General features: G+C 37.5%; 2 protein-coding genes across 33 annotated transcripts in view; one reads left to right on the top strand and one right to left on the bottom strand.

Annotated features, from left to right (window-relative positions):
- The window catches only part of PGM3 (phosphoglucomutase 3), a 36396-nt gene extending 35672 nt beyond the window's left edge, over positions 1-724 (top strand). For 5 of the 6 annotated variants that reach the window (XM_070559088.1, XM_070559079.1, XM_070559087.1 and 2 more), the window contains one exon: positions 282-724. In XM_070559088.1, coding sequence (XP_070415189.1) covers positions 282-371 — 90 coding nt within the window. In that variant the 3' untranslated portion in view covers positions 372-724. Of the gene's footprint in view, positions 1-220 lie in introns of all 6 variants that reach the window. The other variant, XM_070559081.1, reaches the window with a different exon arrangement.
- Positions 725-1152: 428 nt separating this feature from the next.
- DOP1A (DOP1 leucine zipper like protein A) overlaps positions 1153-19040 on the bottom strand; it is a 91460-nt gene continuing 73572 nt past the window's right edge. For 19 of the 27 annotated variants that reach the window (XM_070559044.1, XM_070559045.1, XM_070559055.1 and 16 more), the window contains 13 exons: positions 14875-14941; positions 14583-14727; positions 14326-14405; positions 13109-13218; positions 12643-12792; positions 12429-12490; positions 10944-11096; positions 9682-9818; positions 8528-8583; positions 7458-7622; positions 4516-4645; positions 3616-3675; positions 1153-1750 (listed from right to left, as the gene is read on the bottom strand). In XM_070559044.1, the coding sequence (XP_070415145.1) occupies positions 1445-1750; positions 3616-3675; positions 4516-4645; positions 7458-7622; positions 8528-8583; positions 9682-9818; positions 10944-11096; positions 12429-12490; positions 12643-12792; positions 13109-13218; positions 14326-14405; positions 14583-14727; positions 14875-14941 (1621 nt within the window). In that variant the 3' untranslated portion in view covers positions 1153-1444. The remainder of the gene's footprint in view (positions 1751-3615; positions 3676-4515; positions 4646-7457; positions 7623-8527; positions 8584-9681; positions 9819-10943; positions 11097-12428; positions 12491-12642; positions 12793-13108; positions 13219-14325; positions 14406-14582; positions 14728-14874; positions 14942-19040) is intronic. The other 8 variants (XM_070559061.1, XM_070559060.1, XM_070559064.1 and 5 more) reach the window with 1 other exon arrangement.

Here is a 19040-nt window from a genome sequence, read left to right as displayed (position 1 = left end):
GCCTTTAAGGACTATTGAATTTATTCAGAGTTTTGGAATGATAACTAATTTTATAATCTGATTTTATTAACTAAGAACTTACCTGATTTGGAAGAATTTGACTTATTTTCCATTTATTTAAGGTTCTTGGAATTTGTTACTGAAAGATGAAAAAAAGGGAAAGTTTTCATGTGAATATGTTAGTGAAACAAAATCAGGAAGCTCCCTCCTCTTCCCTCAGAGTTGCAGGTAACCTGGCAGATGCTGTGTCTTTCTCATCTCATCTTTACTGTACCTCGCAGGAAAGTGCAGACAGCCTTGCCCATGAAGTGAGCTTGGCAGTGTTTCAGCTGGCTGGAGGAGTTGGAGAAAGACCCCATCCAGGGTTCTGAAGATGACTGTTATATTCTTGAAAAACTGGATTTAAAAATTTTTATACAAAACAAGAATACTGCCGTTATTGTGACAAGTTTAAACACATTTATAATCATGTTTATGATGCACTGTACTGGATTGTTTCTAGATTTGATTGTTTTTCTCAAACACTACCAGAATAATTCTTTAAAAATAGGTAAGCCTTATATTTGTTAAATTCAGTTTTTTAAAAATGAAACTTACCTCTGATTTCAGTCTCACTAATGTAAAATTTTGGGGCTTAAGTATATGATTCAATCATTAACTTTATAATATACATAGAGAAAAATCCATGAGGGCTGCTGGAAAATTAAATCTTATTTATTACCAACTCCTTTGGATGTCTTTTCTCTCACTGTTGCCTAACCAAGCTGTCATTTTGCAGTATTCACCATTGTTGACACAAATGGGGAGGGGGGAGAAGACCTTATACAACCAATTTTTCCACAGCAGAGTCTTCAGAACGATTCTGAAGTGACTTACCTCTTGGATTGACATCACTAGGAACTGAGAGGTGTGAACACGGAGGCCGTACATCTCCCCTGTCCTCAGGTTGAGATGCTCCTCCTACACTTAGAGGATGCATGGCCCAGGCTCAATTGCTCGTTACTCCTCTTAGGGAAGGTGTGTGGGAGAAAACTGTAATACATCACACCAAGCCTCTGACAGACACGTGACGCCATTCTGATACTAGAATGTGGTTAATAACAGAAAGAAAAAAACCCCAACCAATCCAAATTAAACAAAGCCTGAAACCAATACAAAAAAATGTGCAGTGTGTATTTTGCAGGTTTAAGACAACTCAGGACAATAAAACAATGGACTATATATGTATATATCGATCTCTCTTAGGCACCATAATCAATATGAGCCAACAATATTTAAACTTGATTCAGGCCACATTCAGACATTTGCTCTTATTTACAAATATTTAAATTAAATACAACCTGAAATGTGTTGTTACATACAAAAAAAGAAAAACTATACAACTCAGAGCAATGTTTTAAATAATTACATTTACATTTAAACTAAATGGAACCGCTTGTGGTGCTCAAGTTTTTATCACCCCTTCCAGAAAATCTTTTTCTACCATCTCTTCTATTTTTTGCCTGGCTTTGCTGGAAGATGGTTTGTTGTTTTCCAGTTTCATGTCCTTATTAGGGAAGGTGTTTGAGTAGAGGATGGGGCTCCCTGAGTGTCCTACACATCGGCTGGTGACTTTGCTGTTGAAGACTTGGCTGAGTACGTTGAAGAACGGCAGGAGCTGCTCGATGCTGCGCACGGTGCAGATGGTGAGCAGCAAGTGCCCCGGCTCCCAACCCAACGTTCTCCCTGAGTTGTCTTCCTCTGGGTTTTTCTGCAGAAAACAAAAAGGGAATTGTTATTAACAGATCATGTATTACATGAGGAAACTTAACTCCTAAGAAATGAATACAAATGACGACGTGAAGTCTCCATTCCGGACTTCATTCCTTGCTTCTGAGGCCTTTTGGTGCCAGTTAAGTGTACATGGAGGGGTCTAACACCGTAGTAACATTTCCCAACTAGAATGCACAAGTAAGCTTAGCAGAATTAGTTTTGGATAGGGAGAGTCAAATATTACAAGTTCATGTGGTGCTTTGCATATCTCAAAAAGCTCCCAGATTTCTGGACTCCCACTAATGTAACCAAGGACTAGGTCACAAAATGACTACAGAAGAAGGCTAGGAAGGGACAAAGGGTCTCATACATTCCACAGTTAGTAATCAGTTAATTCCTTCTTAGCCTATGGCTTAAATGTGCCACAAGATGGGAGCAAGGTGCAAAGTGAATCATTACTGTCAGCACAGAGAAGAGAAAGGATCCCTCAGAGACACCACTGTCTGCTTCTGTGCTGAGCTAAACAATATGGGGAGGAGAGCTGCGCCTGGAGTCAAAATAACTGGCTAGTGTCCTGCCTCTGCCATTGTCTTACTGTGTGGCATCCTTGGGCAAGCTACAGAACGGTTCCTCACTTATACAATGGGGAAATATAATCTATCTTGCAGCAGTGAAGTCAAAGGAGAATGTATGTGAAAACTGTCAGGTAAATATAAATGCAAGTAAAATAATTTGTGTACTAAGCGGCTAGTCTGAGCAGCCAACTAAACTATACGGAGGTGGAGACATCAGTCTACCTAGGGAACGTTATGAGAGAAGTGAAGATGTGTGAACCTGGGCAGAATCAAAGATATGAACACACACTGGGTAGAGATCATGAAGACAAACAATGACCTGGATAAAAACAGGAAGAAAATCATCAAGTGGGACTTAGGAAAAAGAATTACAATCTGTCATATTCGTTAACAATTTTGCTTTCTAAGAGTTTGCCTTCTAAGATCAGATGCTGCCAAGAAACTTTCACTGTTTACCTAGTATTTTAATATCACTAGTTTCCTAGTGGACAAAGCAGACACACAATCCAGCTTATTTTCTTGTGTATGCTCACAAGGCTTGTTTGCTTACTTAAAAATAAAATCCTGAGAAAGGAAAATAGATTCAAGTTAAAACAAGACTAGGAGCAAACGAGAGATCAGCCAGTTCTTTATGGCCAACAAAAAAAAAAAAAAAAGAAAAGCCATCATTTAGTTTATTTCTTAGCAGTTATTTAACCTCCAATCTAAATTACAGGATAGAGGAAACCATCTTCCTTTTCTTCACTGTAACAATGGCATTAATGACAGTCCTGGGGCTACTTTCACATCACTCACTACCATGAACTGACAGACCATACCACCTTTAGTCCCCTAAGTCAAACTGCAATTCAGTAGTAATTAAAGGGTATACAGAGAGAAATTTATCCTGAAGGCAAATTTAGGATAATATGCTTGAACCCTCTACAGAGCTAGTTTCCAAATGCAGGAGAACCAAGGTGTAACCTTTTTATATTCTTGTCGAGATGTACCTTTAAGAAAGAGACTTTGACTAAGCTCTCACCAAGAAGAGTGCCCTTGTTTCAGTGTTCTGCTCTTCTTGATCAGAACTACACCAGCTCCTCAATAATAAATAAAATTAAAAACTCAAACATGTTTCCATACAAATGATTTCTCCTTTCACTTCATCAATCTACATTTGAAGAAAGACTTCCTTCCTGTTTACCTCTCTTGTACTTGTTGAAATTCAGACCTGGTTTGTGTCTCAATATTTGGTCCAGATGTGGCAAATGTTTCTGCCATATCACAAGCATCAAAAAGCCACCCTCACCTGATGCTTGGCCATCTCCAATCCCTCCAAAATCACTGTCTTAAAGTCCTCCTCCTTGTCCTGTGGAAGGAAAGAGGAGAACTCATAGCCTTTGTTCCAGTGAGAAATATGCTTGGCCATGAAGACCTTGTTTAAAGTGTTTTGGATGGGAAAATGTTTTCCAATCAAAACTTTTCTTATTCTGTGGGACAAGTTTTGGGCAAAAGACTGTCATGTTTATCCCTTAGATAAGGGAGAAGTCTTATAAAAACACTTCTTACTAATGAGATGCAGGGATGACAGAAAGTACTTGTGCCTGGGGTCATACATAAAATCACACTGCTTCTGGATCTGTTGTCATGATTAGTTTTTCAAACCCTGTGATATCCAAGTGAAAGTACCCAAGTCCTATCCTAAGCTCTGGACCCAACTTTCGTTTCCATCTCTATCCTTTTACTTAGTCCCTAAAGAAACAACTTGATTTTAAATCAAGTTCTTTATATCCTTTAAGTACAACCTCCTTTTTAATCACTTTCCTCCATTCCATTTCTACAGTTTAAGGAATGTGGTTTAGGAGCTGCTGCCTGAATAGGTGACCCCATAAGACTGGAAAATTTCTAAGCTCTCAAAGCATATACTGCAAACTAGGACTCACAAAACCACCCAGGATCATCCCCAAATTGTACAATTTACTTTTGAAAATTTTTGAATGCAAAAGAAAAGATGATGAAACATTTCTAACAAAGGCCAACTGATGAACACACCAAATTCATTACTATTTTCTTGGACAAAGATCTCTAATTAATTAGCCTGATGCATACTGAAAGATATAAAGTATGAGATGATATAAATATATCTTACAAGTTTTATCTTCTTACACTTCACAAAAGTAAATTACAAATAAAAAGAAGAACGTAATACCTTTGCCCTTTTCCGAAGAAGTTTGGCTAGTCGTACTACATAAGGTTTAAACTCTCGTTGATGTATGCCCTGCCTTCTGACTTCCAAACCTGAATCATCTGAGGCTTCTGGAATAAAGGCCCATCGGTACCTACGTATAGAAGAATGATATCAACATTAGTAAGACAGACTGCCATCTAAGACAAGGCCACATAAACATAATAGAAAGATCATGACCCCACCATTGCTACAGATTCAAATGCCACCTGGAGTCACTTGTAGCCCTGTCACCTTGGGTTTGTTTCTTAACCTAAGCCTTTTCTTCATCAGTAAGATACTATTCACTACCTCATAGGGTTGTAATGAGTAAATGAATATGCAAACTTGTAAAGTGCTCGTCACTATTATTTTCATGGGCACAAAGCAAGTAACTCAACAAAAGTTCCTGTCCTCATTTGTTAATAGGCAAAACCTCCACTCTATGCTTGGCCAAATGTTCCCTAAATACACAGTAAGGGGGAGAAGAACTGAAAGAATTCTTTCATACTTTCCTTGTATTTTTGTTTTTATTTTTATCCTTAGGAAGTAAAATTAATATCTGACTATGGAAAAAATTCAAACAGTATAAAAGGGCATACCAAAGAAAGGCAGTCTCCCACCACAGGATCCATTAATATGGCCAGTTTCTTGTATATCCTTACAAAGTTTACGCATAAAACAGCACATATTCACACAGCCAATCCCAAACAAGACATGATTGCTGCTTATTTTGATTTAATTCTATCTCTTGGAGATAATATCATATAAGACCCCATGCTTTTTAATAGTTACAGTTTTACTCCAGTGTTGGAAAGTACTGCTTTAACCAGTCTCCTAGATTGTCCCAATGTCTTTCCATTACAAATAGTGCCATAATGGATACCCTTATACAATGCTGATTTTGTGCACATCTGAGAGTACAGAGGCAGAATAAATCCTTGCATGTAGCAAAATTACTGGCTTACAGAGAATGTATATTTTGAATTTTGGTAAATTTAACCTCTTTGAAGAACTGGACAATATCAATGTACACTTCCAAGAAGAATAAGAATGCTTCTGTTGCTAAGGGTAAAAGGAAATACACTTTTAGATCTTAACATTCTGATGGTTATTTATCATTTTAATTGGAATTTCTCTTATGAGTATGGCTGAGTACCTTTTCCTATGTTGAGAAGCCATTCCTTTTCTATGAACTATTAACTCTGTGTCATTGGCCCATTTTTCTATTGGGCTATCAATTTTCATATATTAAGCAAGTTAGATTTTTGTCATTACACTGCAAATATCTTTTTCCAACTCATGGCTGCCTTTTAAACTTTATGATAGTTTTTAGTCACATGGAAGCTTTTTTATTGTATGTAAATTATCAAATATTTTGAACTTTTGAAATATATATCATGCTTAGATAGATATTACTCTTTCAAGATTATTAAATTCTCCATACTCTTTATAGATTTTTTCTAAAAAGACACAGTAGTTTTTAAAAAACTGTAGTTAATATTATGGCATATTTCATCCCTTTTCTAGTAACTGTATCTTGACAAGTAAAGAGGATAAACTCATTTTTGATCTCATCATGGAAGATAAAATGTCAATACCATGAGCAGTCTCAACTTTCTTCCTCGAGCACTGAAGAGTATAGTTTGACACTTTTGTGAAGTAGCCTAATTAATTTTGGCCAATTTCCTACAATTCAGCTTAGTATCCTTTCCTGAATTCCTTCAAGAGTAACATCAATTTAACAGATACCCAACCACTGATATTCATCAAGAAGTAGATATATAAGGTTTTCAAATGCAAAAAAAAAAAAATTAAAAGAACTAGAATTAATCTAAAAATAATTTCTAGTTCTTTCCATTAAATTTAATGAAAAGTAAGCTTGTGAAACAGCAATTTTTAGAGATTTAAGCATGTTCAAATATAGAAAAAAGATTCTGGTATCTTACTCTTTATCCTATTATTATTGCATTCCAGAATAATAATATAACACAATACATTATATAAATACATATTTGATCATGTGGATAAATTCTCAAATTATCTTAGCTACATTTTGATAAAACAATCTTATATAGTTTGCCTATTATTTTAAAAATTTAAATATGAAAAACCATAATTAAATCTTTTTCAGCGCTTATGAACAAGGCATTGTAAGAATTGTATTAACTTTCTCCCTATTCCCCTCTGCCATATCTCTAGTTCAGTTCACTATCATCTGAATAAAATAGCCTGCTTGATTCCTGTCTTGCCCATCTCCCATCCTTTCTCCAAACTATACAGGCAAAGTAAACTTTCTAAAATGCAAGCCTGATGACATCACTTCATTCCTTACAATGCTTCAGTGGCTTCCCACTGTTCGTAGGTTAAAGTCCAAATTCTCCAATACAGCTTACAAGGCCTTACATAACTTAGTCCCTTTCCAGCCTCTTCGGTCTATATTCTGCTCCAGCACTGCTAATCTTTCAACACTTCCAACACATCAGGTCCACTCTAACCTCTAAGTCTTCACCCATGTGCTTCCCCCAACCCTGACTCTTCACCTCCTCATTATAAAACTCCCCTCATGGCCCGCTCTGACCCTGAGCTAGGAGGGGTCTTTGCTGTGTCACCTCACAGCATCTGGCACATCAGCTATCAGAACATCCTATACTGGACTTGAAGCTGGTGAGTCATGTACCCCACTGCCTCACACCTGGTGGGTACTCAATTTGTTGACTGGTCTGTTAATCCTAATATCCATGGCAGTCATTTATTTCCAGTAACTGTTGCCCCACTGCACCCCCCCTGCCAAAAGGATGACATTTTAATAAAAAATTTGGACAATTTCAACTTGCACAAAAAAACTTTTAAATTAGTCTTAGATGTCAGTGACCAAAGCAAATGCATTTCCGAAATATCCATTTAATATCCTTGCTTTTACTTACATTTGAAACTGAGGAAGATTTTCAGAGGGCAATGCCAGAGCCAAATCCAAAAATTTGCAAGCAGAGAGATAGAGGTTTAACCACCGCTGGCTGTTATATGAAGTAGAAAAGCCATTCCCTCCTGTATAGGTTGTCTCCAGCCCAGCCACAGAGGGGCCGGCAGTCCTGTAAGCAGGAGACAGTGCTGTCAGCAGCTATACCTGTCTACTAAAAGCTAATTCCTGGAAACTCAAAGTGCCCGCTAATATTTTTCATAATCATTCTGATAAGTGTACTGGTAATTACCAGGCAAGGTCATGACTAAAGTAATTTTGCTGTTCTTCAAATAAAAAATTCACTTTTGTTCTTTAAATTTTAAGAACATAAAAATAGTACAGAATAGCTTGTGTTACACTCAAGAAATATAAAAATACAAGCTGTAAAACCAAGAGACCCCCACCCCCAAACTCCTCAGTGTCCTTCTGCAAAGATGGAGGGGCAATTTCTATAATAAAAAGCACAGTTATTAGTAGAGGGGACTGTTTTTTATAAACCCTGCAGTGAAGAAGAATAAAGTATATTCAGGACACATGGTCTTAAAGGAACTTTTTGATTTATAAACTTTTTGTACAAAAATTCCTACATAAATAAACTATATTTGGTCATATATTAATAAACCGTCTCTACTAAAAAGAATAAAATTATATAAACTGAGATCAATCTGGCAGATCTGGACACATGGATACCTTAGTTGTAGGTTGCTGGCTATAATAGGATTTGCTGCATGTTTCGGAGACAAGACCTACCAAAATCAAAATGGCTTACGGAGCTGAAAGAATATTATACTGCTTCAAACAAAATTTGAGAGGCCAAAGGCCATGAATACTGATAGTTTAATCCAGTCTAAAATGCTTAAGGAGTAAGTGAAAATATATTATATCCAACATGATCAGTTAGTTAATAACAGGCTAACCATATAACGTATTCAGATAAAACACTTATCTATACTCTCCTAGTTGTAAAGTAACATTCTGGATGATTTTAGGATACTAAACACTGACAAGAATATGTTGAAATGAATTACACATTACCGTGAAATATCTTCATCAGCGGTGAGTTCCTGTTCCATCAGTAAAAATACCTGGACCTGAAGACAGTGGAATAAATGTTAAATGTTTATTTAAACTGGGTATTTAATACTTCTTTCAAATTATCTTTAGGCTGTATTTTCATTAATCTAAAAGCAAATTTTAGGATACAACTTGAGGATCTTTTTTTTTTTTTAAGATTTTCTTTTTCCTTTTTCTCCCAAAGCCCCCCAGGACATAGTTGTGTATTTTTAGTTGTGGGTCCTTCCAGTTGTGGCATGTGGGATGCCGCCTCAGCATGGATTGATGAGCAGTGCCATGTCCGCGCCCAGGATTCGAACTGGTGAAACTCTGGCCCGTTGAAGCAGAGCACGCGATCTTAACCACTCGGCTACAGGGCCGGCCCCTGACTTGAGGATATTTATACCTAGTTTCTGAAGATAAAACTGCAATTGGCAGGGTTGAGATGAAGGTTATGGAACAAAGTTATGGTTATTAAAAAAAGGAAAAACAATAAAGCAAATTTCTTTGTTGGGAAATTATAAATACTGGGTTTCCAGAGTTATAGATTCCTTTCCCTTTCTTCGCTCATCTCCCTTTCCCCAACTCCCCAAATCATTCAGATGAGGGTGACAGCATGTGGTTTAGGGAGGGGAATGGATTAGTGTAGTGGGACATGGGAAGGTTTTATTGTTCGGGAATCACAAAGTCTTTATGAAAGTCTCTCTGAAGCAAGCTTAACTGGGGTAGGTGCTGTGCTTCAAGAGTGAGAACACGCCTGATGTGAGTCCATTTAAATCCAGCTAACTTGTCTCTAATCACTCTCGAGATGTACTCTAGAGGGACTGTTCAGGTGGGAGCCAGGCCTGGCAGCCATGACAAAGGCAACAATTTGGAGAAGAGGCTGAATTAAACCAGACCAGATGAAGTAATGATTCACAGGGAGCTAATATTTGCAATGTTGTGTATTTGGAAGTTAATGCTGTATGGAGATGGAATCTTACTTGTTTTACCATTTTCAATTGTAAAAATTGGCAGCAACAGGCTTAGAGCTCAGTTCTTTTCCAAGATTAGTTTTTATCCAGTAAGCATGTTGACACTAATCACACTGTTCTATAATTGAGAGTTATAACTTGACTGAGCTGAAATTAACTCACGAGTTCTGTAATCATGGTAGGCCAGAGCGAGGTAAGATGTTGTGGAGACATTCTCAAAAGTAACACTCTGAAAAACAGGAACACTTGGGAGTGAAGAGTTGGCACCTGGGGTAAACGGAGACTCTCAACCAATCTCTCTGAAAGAAATGCAGTATATTTTCAATATCTTAATAACTAGAATCATTCTAATATAAAGCTTTTCTATACAATTTAGTACTTCTCAAACTATCTGTGGTGAACGACCAACTTTTAAAAAAATTTTCAATCTGTTTCAGATTGATCCTTTTGTAAAATATAATAAAAAATGAATTACTAGAAAAATCAAATTGAAGAAAGATATATAAAATACAAATGCCGTTTTCTTATTACTAGATTCAACAGATTCTGTCAAATTGCTATAAAAGTCTAAAAATGTTTACTCTAAATTTCTATACTTATCATGGATTGAATGGTCCATGGACCTCTCTTTTGAGTAGCACTTAGCCAACTTTAAGAAAACTCACAGGACAAATAGTGTGCATGCTGTATATCTGACATAAGGTATAAAGGGTTAGGAAAGGAGTCACTTATCTTCTGAGAGAGAAATATAATCTCACTAAAGAGATGACAGCTGTCCTTGCCAACCCAGTCCCCACGTTGGCTGTGGAGGCTGGTGGCTGCACAAGCACAGACTCGAGCAGCAAGCAGCCAACAACTCTGCCCCGGGGCAAATTCATCCCCACTGGGGAGCTATTTGGTAGCATAGGGTGATGATGAGTGCACCCATATCCTTCAGGACTCTGAGGGCCACTAACCCATTTGATGAGGGTTATCAAAAACCTTATACTCTCCTCCCTCTGACCTCAGACTACAGCTGTCCAAATGTTACTTCTAGCCAAAATTTCCTGGCTTCGCCTATATTTTGGTCTTCTCCTTAAAGGTACAGAACTCTTTATCCACAATAAACAAAAACGCTAACATGCCTGCCTGTGGCAAAATAGTCTTATACTTCATCCTCAAACATGAATTCCTAGGAAATTGAACCAAACAATTAAATGGAGACCAGATTTAGGCAAGTTCTACAAACTCAAAGTTTGATTTCTTTTACGTATTGGTGATAATTTTTGTCGTTTCAGTAGAACAAATTTTTAATTCTACAACATTCTCCATCTACCTACACTTGGTATATTTCACTCCAACTTAGAACTTAAGGAAAGTATTTCCTAAGGAACAAAACACCCCTATAGTTTGGAAGATAGAGAAAATAGTTTTTCACTATTTACCTTGTATATCTGGAAGATATTTCTGGTACTGGTCAATTTCACTGCTAAAAATAGCAAAAGCTAATCTTTTGAGAAGCATGGCTCTCTGCTCTAGCTCCACATCACGGTTTGCAAAGAGATTAAGTGAACTGCTTTGAGCCACAGCTACACGAGCTACAAAAAAAAAGCAAGCGAGAGAGGTTGTGATTCAGTCATCTAGTCATTTGAAAAAAGATCACTCTGTTATTTGTTTTTTAAAAATGTTTAGATCGTCCATCACATCCAAGAGCGAGAGGAACTTAGGCTAGAGGACTTGGGGCTCCTCCCTGGGGCAGAAGGACTGACAGACAGATCCAGCATACAAGCCAGAAGACCAATGGTTAGGAATTGTGATATGGAGAGAGAAAAATTTAGAACTGGAGAATTCAAAAGATAAAAATCACTAAGAATGCCATTTTATAAAACCCTTTAATATCTTACGCCATCTGCCTAAATCCTACTCATTACTTAAAAAATGATTTCTGGCCTGGCCTACCCAGCTCTCCTTCCTTGGGCTTGTCTCTCACCCTCAGCTCACTCTTCTGTAGCCGCATTGTCTGATTTGCTGCTCCCTGAACTCACCAAGCTTGTTCCCACTCCAAGACCTTTATAACTTTTGTTCACTTTGCTTAGAATACCGTGTTCCTAGGCCTTCTCGTGGTTGGCTTTACTTTCATCTCAAATATGAGCTCTTCAGACGTTATTTAAAATCTATTGCATTGCCCTACTTCCTTTACAACTTCTTACTCCCTGAAATACTCTTATTTATTTGATTACTGTTAGCATCATGTCTGGCCCATTTTTGTCTTTTAATAAATATTTGCTGAACGGATGAATCTGAACCTTAAAACAACTTTGTTAAGATTAGAGAAGAGAGAATATTTTCCAGATGGAGAAACTGCAGTTTTTGTTAAAGAACTTACATAGACTCACCCAATTTCACTGCTATTTGGAGTTATTAGCTTAATAACTTTCAAACTTAAAAAAAAAAATTAAGAAAACCTTTTTTTCAGATGAAATACTGTTAGGAACGCTAATATACAAAGCCAGTTATGATGGGAGGAGGGGGTGGAGAACGATTCTCTTTCTTCCTTCAGAGGAGACACACAGATCCCTAGGATTTAGAGTAACTTGTCCCATAGGTTGGATCCAACCGTATTTCCCTGCCTCCCTACCTGTCAGTCTTTCATTTATTCAATAATTACTTACTGAGTGTTTACTATGTGCCAGGTGCTATGCTGTGTGCTAGGGAAACGATTTAGAGACAAATTAGACATGGCCAAAAAGTTTTACTTATTATTTATCACTATGTTGTCCTCTAACTTTTAACATTATATTCTTATAGGGTACTAAATATAACTTAACAAAGAGCTAATTCAGTAGTTTCTAGAAAAGAGCAAAGTAAATAATAAGAATGGATCATGTACAGGAAAGACACTGCTTAGGTTGTCATCCCACAATACTCACTCATCAAATCTCTAAATGTTGTCTTATCATGTGTCATCAGATTGTCCATAATTGCTCTCCAACTGAAATAGATAAGGATTATGAAATGTAATTAAGATTTTATTGTTGTTGTTATTGTTAAAAAACAGTGCTCTACTTTGCAGGATAGTAGTTGATTTCAACAGGCTTTATGAGATGCACTATCATGTTAAATAAAAGCGAGACAAGGACTTACTGATTAACACACGAGGCGTCCATCTGAAAGAAACTGGGGTCCATAAAGAGGTCAAAAGCTTCTTTTTTCCAAGCTCTCCGAGTGTACTGATACCCACTAAGACTGCTAAGCAGCTGGACACAGGCTCGATAACTAGGGGCATTATGTGCACTAGGAGGAAGGAAAACCACCTTAACCTCTAAGTTATAATTTTAATCATCATAGTAAGTTATTCATAACTGTTCACATTTACCTAAAATAATAAAATTTTAATCAAATTTAATGAAAATGAAATAATTTACCTAAAATAATTTACCTAATGATAGGAAACAGCACCATCAGAGAAATGTTTTTTATTTTTAATCATTATAATTCAAGGTAAAAATAATGCCATTTTGTGGTAATTCAAAAATGGCAACAAAGGAACACAATTTGTTTCTAACAGGCTAAGAATTAACTAAGAAATCTACTTAAATGATAATAGTACCTGTGATTTCGGAGGTAGGGCACAACATAATGCATAATATTTACAAGTAAAGGAATAACCCGTTCTTTTTCATCACTATAGAAAACCATATCCAAAAGATGAGCCAAAACCTAAAAAACATAAGAAGTGAAACAGAGAATAATCTAATGGCTAAAACTGACAGTATTCAGAAGTGGTTTTCAGTTTGTAAGAAAACCAAGAATACCTTAAAATTAGAAAAATCTAAAATCAGATCTAAGCCATTCTTATATGAATGATTTCTGCCACTATTTGCTTTTTTATCCATTTTAACTATAGAATATGAATATGGGCAAATTTTACAACTCTCAACCAAGATAGAGAAGTATAGAAAAAGAGAGGTCAAGAACTTTCTAATGTGACAGTGAGTAAACAGCAAATTTAAGACTAGAAACTCAGTGTTGTCACGTGCTGAATAACGACGTTTTGGTCAACAATAGACCGCATATACGGCAGTGCTCCCATAAGGTTAGTGCCGTATTGCCTAGATATGTAATAGACTATACCTTCTAGGCTTGTGTAGTGCACTCTATGATGTTCGTACAATGACAAAATCACCTAACGGTGTACTTCTCAGAAGCTATCCCCGTTGTTAAGCGATGTATGACTGTATTCTCTTTCCATGACTTGGTTAAAAAGGGGCTGGGAAAAAACCAGCCAAATGAGCTGAGCTCCTCTAGTCCCAACTCTGTCAATTAGTAGCTATTTGGCCTTAGCAGTATTGTTCGAATCTTTGTGAGGCTCAGTATCCACATCTGAAAAGGGGAAACAGATACGACCTGCAAGGCAGTGTACCAGAGTCCACAAAAGAACATGTCCGAGGATGTATATAAAAATGTTTGGTACACTGTAATGTTTGGTACACTGTAAACTACTTCACAGTGGCAAGCATCATGATCCCATCTCCACCCCTCCCTACCATACTATGATACAAAAGCACCTACCTTTTTAAAAAAGGCACACTCTAAAAAAATAGCGCATGGGGAGGTGAGCAGTATCTAAAGTTATTATCACTAATATTTAACAAACTCACCCACATACAAATACAAATCCACATACATTTGTTTATTCTAAATAGTGATTTCTAGAAGTACAAAATGGTTTTTCAAATTAAAAACTCGTCTATAAGAATTACTTGCTAATCTTTAATTGTGAAACTGTTTACTTGAATGTTCACAAAAAAACTTGATAATATTTACCTCAGAGAGTAACGTCAGTGCATGAACACTATATACAGAAGGAGTTATGTTTGAGGTTTCCATTGCAGGTGATAACATATCTAAATAAGAGAAAAGACAGGTAAAGTAAAGCGAGAGTTAGGTCTTTTCCCACTGATAAAAGCTACCCACTAAACATGAGCAAAGGGACAATTTTACGGTAGTTACAGTGCTAGCTGTAATGATTTCTTAGTGAGAATATGCCTACAAATATAAACCTACATGTTTGAGACCAATACCTTCAACATCAGATTCCAAATTGGTTCCATCCACCATTATTTTGGGAGATGGCTTAACTTCAAGATTTCGTCGCAGCCACGTCGTCTGTTCCAAAGAAGAACCAGCAATTGCACCGATTGCATCCACTATTTTATGAGTCACATCCTAAAGAAACAAGGAAAAATGTATGTATGTGTACACACACCCCCCACACACAGCTTCACAGATGATCTTATCTGACCGTATCATTTTAGAGTCAAGGGCACTGAGTAACACACTTTTGGCAATAGCCCTCAATTCAGAATGCCTTACCTGAAGGTCTCTTTGGTCTTTTTTATTTTCCAAACTAGGGTTTTTCATAATAAACTCATTCAGAACCCTAAAAAGGCCAAAGAGAAAAATAAATAGGACATATTAGTCTAAAGAAAATAAAACGATGGGGGCCGGCCCGGTGGTGCAGAGGTTAAGTGTGCACGTTCCGCTTTGGCGGCCTGGGGTTCACCAGTTTGGATCCTGGGTGCAGACATGGCACAGCTTGGCAAGCCATGCTGTGGTAGGCATCCCACATATAAGGGAGAGGAAGATGGGCATGGATGTTAGCTCAGGGCCAGTCTTCCTCAGCGAAAAGAGGAGGATTGGCAGCAGTTAGCTCAGCGCTAATCTTCCTCAAAAAAAAAAAAAGAAAAGAAAAGGAAAGAAAGAAAATGATGCAATCTAATTTCTCACAGTGAGCAAGTGGCTTTGTGGCCTCAATTTCTATTTTATATATTTACTGAATATATATGGACATCATATGACGCAGCTGAAATACATAAAGATATACATAAAAAGACATGTACAAGGATGTCTATAATGGCATTATTTGTAAAAGCCCCAAATTGGAAAGAACTCAAATGTCCAGCACCAGAAGAGAGAAACTGTGGCATAGTCATACAACGAAATATTAAACAGCAATGAAAATAAATTATGGTTATGTGAAATTACACTGATGAATCTTACAAACATATGTTGTGTGAAAGAAGACATATGAGACACAAAATAAAATATTGATATATATTTATAGTTCAGAAACAAGGCAAAATTTATCTGTGGTGTTAGAAGTCAGAACAGTAGTTCTCTCTGGGGAGAAGGCAAAGGACAATAATTGGGAGGGGATCTGAGGGGACATATGGTCTTTTATTTCTTAATTTAGGTTTGTGACTATAACTTGTGGAATTGTGTACTGATAATTTGTATGTTTTTCTGTGTTTTATATATCAACAAAAAAGTTTAAGAAAACCCCAAACCCTACCAATGTTAAATTGTAACACAGAAATGGTTTCTTACTGAGTGTGTGTATATACATATAATAGATTAAAAATACTTTATGAATGAGAAAAACTTTCCATTTCCATTGTTTGCTAAAATTCCACTCAATATTTCCTCGACTTGATTTTATTAAGATAAATTATATGCATAATTATTTCCAAACTAATATGTAAGTGATAGTGAAGAGAAATCTTCATATCGATTTCTATTTTGTAATTAGGAATTTTTAGAGGATCAGTGGAATAGTAAAAAAATAAAAAAAAATAAACCGCTAGAAATATAAAAAGGGAATTAAGTTTCTAGTGTAACTAAAAGTGTCCAACTTTTTGTTTAAATAATCAGAGCACACACACACATTGAGAAGCAGATAGGATCTTTCATCATCTGAGAAATGAGAAGAAAAGGTTGGTGAGGAAACAGTAAATTCTTGTGAGGGAGAAGCTACAAGTCCCAATGGATGGCCTTATTTGTTTTGTGTGTGTGAGGACGACAGTCCCTGAGCTAACTATCTGTGCCAATCCTCCTCTATTTGTATGTGGGATGCTGCAACAGCATGGCTTGATGAGTCGTATGTAGGTCTGCACCCGAGATCCAAACCCGTGAACCCTGGCTGCCGAACTGGAGTGCACAAACTTAACCACTGCGCCACTGGGCCTGCCCCAAGATGGCCCTAATTTTTAATGAAATTAGCCAGCAGGGTTATTTGGTGACTCAGAGGTAGGGAGGGCAGACACTATTATTCTTGCTTGACAGATGGGAAAATAGCCTTGGAGAGGTTTATTGATGTACAGATTAGAAGATAACAATCAGAAATCTTTATGAGAATGTTGTTTGATTTCCAGTATTTACATTCATCTCTTATCACTAAAAATCACACACACTATTTACCTTAATCTTTGATCCAGGAATTGCAGACACTGAATTCAGGGCTTGTTTCATTTCACCTTCAATGTCTAAAACTTCTTCAGCTTTGTGATTCAGAAAATAGACGGCATGAGGGTTCAGGGATCATCACGATCCCTGAAATTCTAGAGCAGGATCTCTAGCTCACTTTGGCTGGGCTGGGCCCTCAGTGTCACTCTACCTGCTCTCTGCCTCCTGTCAGAAGACTACATTCCCACAGTTACCAGAAAGCTAGAGGTCATCTGACTGAAGAACACTCATTTTTCCTCCTCTCCACTTCAAAATTTTCTAGACCATTGGTTGCCAAACCAGTATTCCTAGTTCTCTTAAGAACAATAAGGGTAGAAGCTAAGTTTATGTATATACAATCACCCAACTACATATACAGAATCACGACCAGCACTATAGAGGTTGACTGAAAGGTCAAAGTTCTTTGCACTTGGTTGAATTTATATTCATTCAGTGTGATAACATGGTGACTGTCACTGGCTGTTAATGACATCATTAGATTGCGAGGTAATGTAAAAAGGTTGGGGAGAAGTTTACTCTATTCCCTTTCCTTTTCCCCTTGAGTCTTAAGCAACCCTTTTCAAACTGTAGTGTGCATGTAAGTCACCTAGGGATCTTGTTAAAATTCAGGTTCTGATTTAGGTGGTCTGAGGTGGAGCCTGAGATTAACATTTCTAACAAGTTCCCAGATGATTCCAACGCTGCCGCTGCCGGCTGAGGGATCAACCTTGGAGTAGCAAACTCTCAGAGAAAATGCATCCTTCTTTTTCACTCTTACACTGCCATTCCCTCTTCTTCATTTGCTTGCTCCCAGTCATCTCTGGAATCTGATGCTATCAATGAACCCCCTTCTCTCTAGAATCTCCTATCACTCTCCACTTATATAACACTTATTGTTGGCCAGGCATTGTTCTAAGAATTTAACAAATATTTAACTCATTTAATCCTCGTAACAACTTGATGAGGTAGGCACTATTATCATGCCATTTTATAGCTGGAGAGGTTAAATAACCTGCCCCAGGCCACAGAGCTAAGAAGTAAAGGAGCTGGGATTTGTACCAGGCAGAGCACAACTTCAGAGTCTTTGCTGTTAACCACTCAACATCCTCAGGTCATCCTTACCATTAACGATGACTTTCAAATCACATTTCCTCTTGCTACCTTATCATTTCTCTTTCTTTTCATGATTGAACATCTTCAAAGAATATCCACGATTACTTTTTCACTCTAACCCTTTGCTGTTAACACTTGTGCTTACCACCTCACCAAACACCTCTTCCCCTAAATCACCAATCCTCTCCAAATCATCAACAAATACAGCCTCGTATTATTATTCATATTCCTTAATCTCTCTGAAGGTGTTACCCATGCTCTCTTAACTTCCCTATGTTTCTAGAACACTGAATTTTACCTGATTTTCTTCTTTTTCTTTTTTTTGAGGAAGATTAGCCCTGAGCTAACTACTGCCAGTTCTCCTCTTTTTCTTTTTTTGCTGGGGAAGCCTGGCCCTGAGCTAACATCCGTGCTCGTCTTCCTCTACTTTATACGTGGGACGCCTACCAGAGCATGGCATGCCAAGTGGTGCCATGTCTGCACCCAGGATTTGAACCGGCGAACCCTTGGCCACCAAGAAGTGGAACGTGTGAACTTAACCGCTGCACCACCAGCCGGCCCCTCTTCTAACTTTCTGATATTTCCTTTTCTACCTCCTTCACTGGCCCCTCTTCCTTCTTCTTTGTCCTGTTCTTTCAATCTCATCATCAATAGCTCATATACTCCCTATGTCCTACTTGAAACAGAGTTCCTAGTTCATTCCCTTTCCCCTCTCATCCTACTAACTTGCCAGTCATGACCATCCTCAACACCTGCAATCACTCCCACCCTAAGACCAATTTGCCCAAGAACAAATTTCTAAAACTAAAATGCAAAATCCTTCCTTCACCCACCATTCCACTGCCTGTGCCTTACTCTACAACTAAACCAGACAAGATACCTTGCGCCAATATATCCTTCCTCTTCCTGTCTCCACAAAGGCTTTCTGCTCCTACCACCTTGATTCACTGAGCAAGCATTTATTGTGAACCAAGAACAACGGTGAGCAAAAACAGACACTGTCCATGACATCATGATGCTTGCAGCTAAGTAAGGGTGACTGGAATTTAACAAATAATCATACAAATTATTAGCACAGATCAGGAAACTCCAAGACATAGAGAGAAAATGACTTTTCCAAACCTGTTTATGTTTAGGGCCCTGAA

The sequence above is a fragment of the Equus przewalskii genome, chromosome 9, assembly GCF_037783145.1.
Source record: "Equus przewalskii isolate Varuska chromosome 9, EquPr2, whole genome shotgun sequence".
NCBI lineage: Eukaryota > Metazoa > Chordata > Mammalia > Perissodactyla > Equidae > Equus > Equus przewalskii.
Note: the sequence above shows the minus strand (reverse complement) of the source record. Positions and strands in the feature narration are given on the sequence as shown.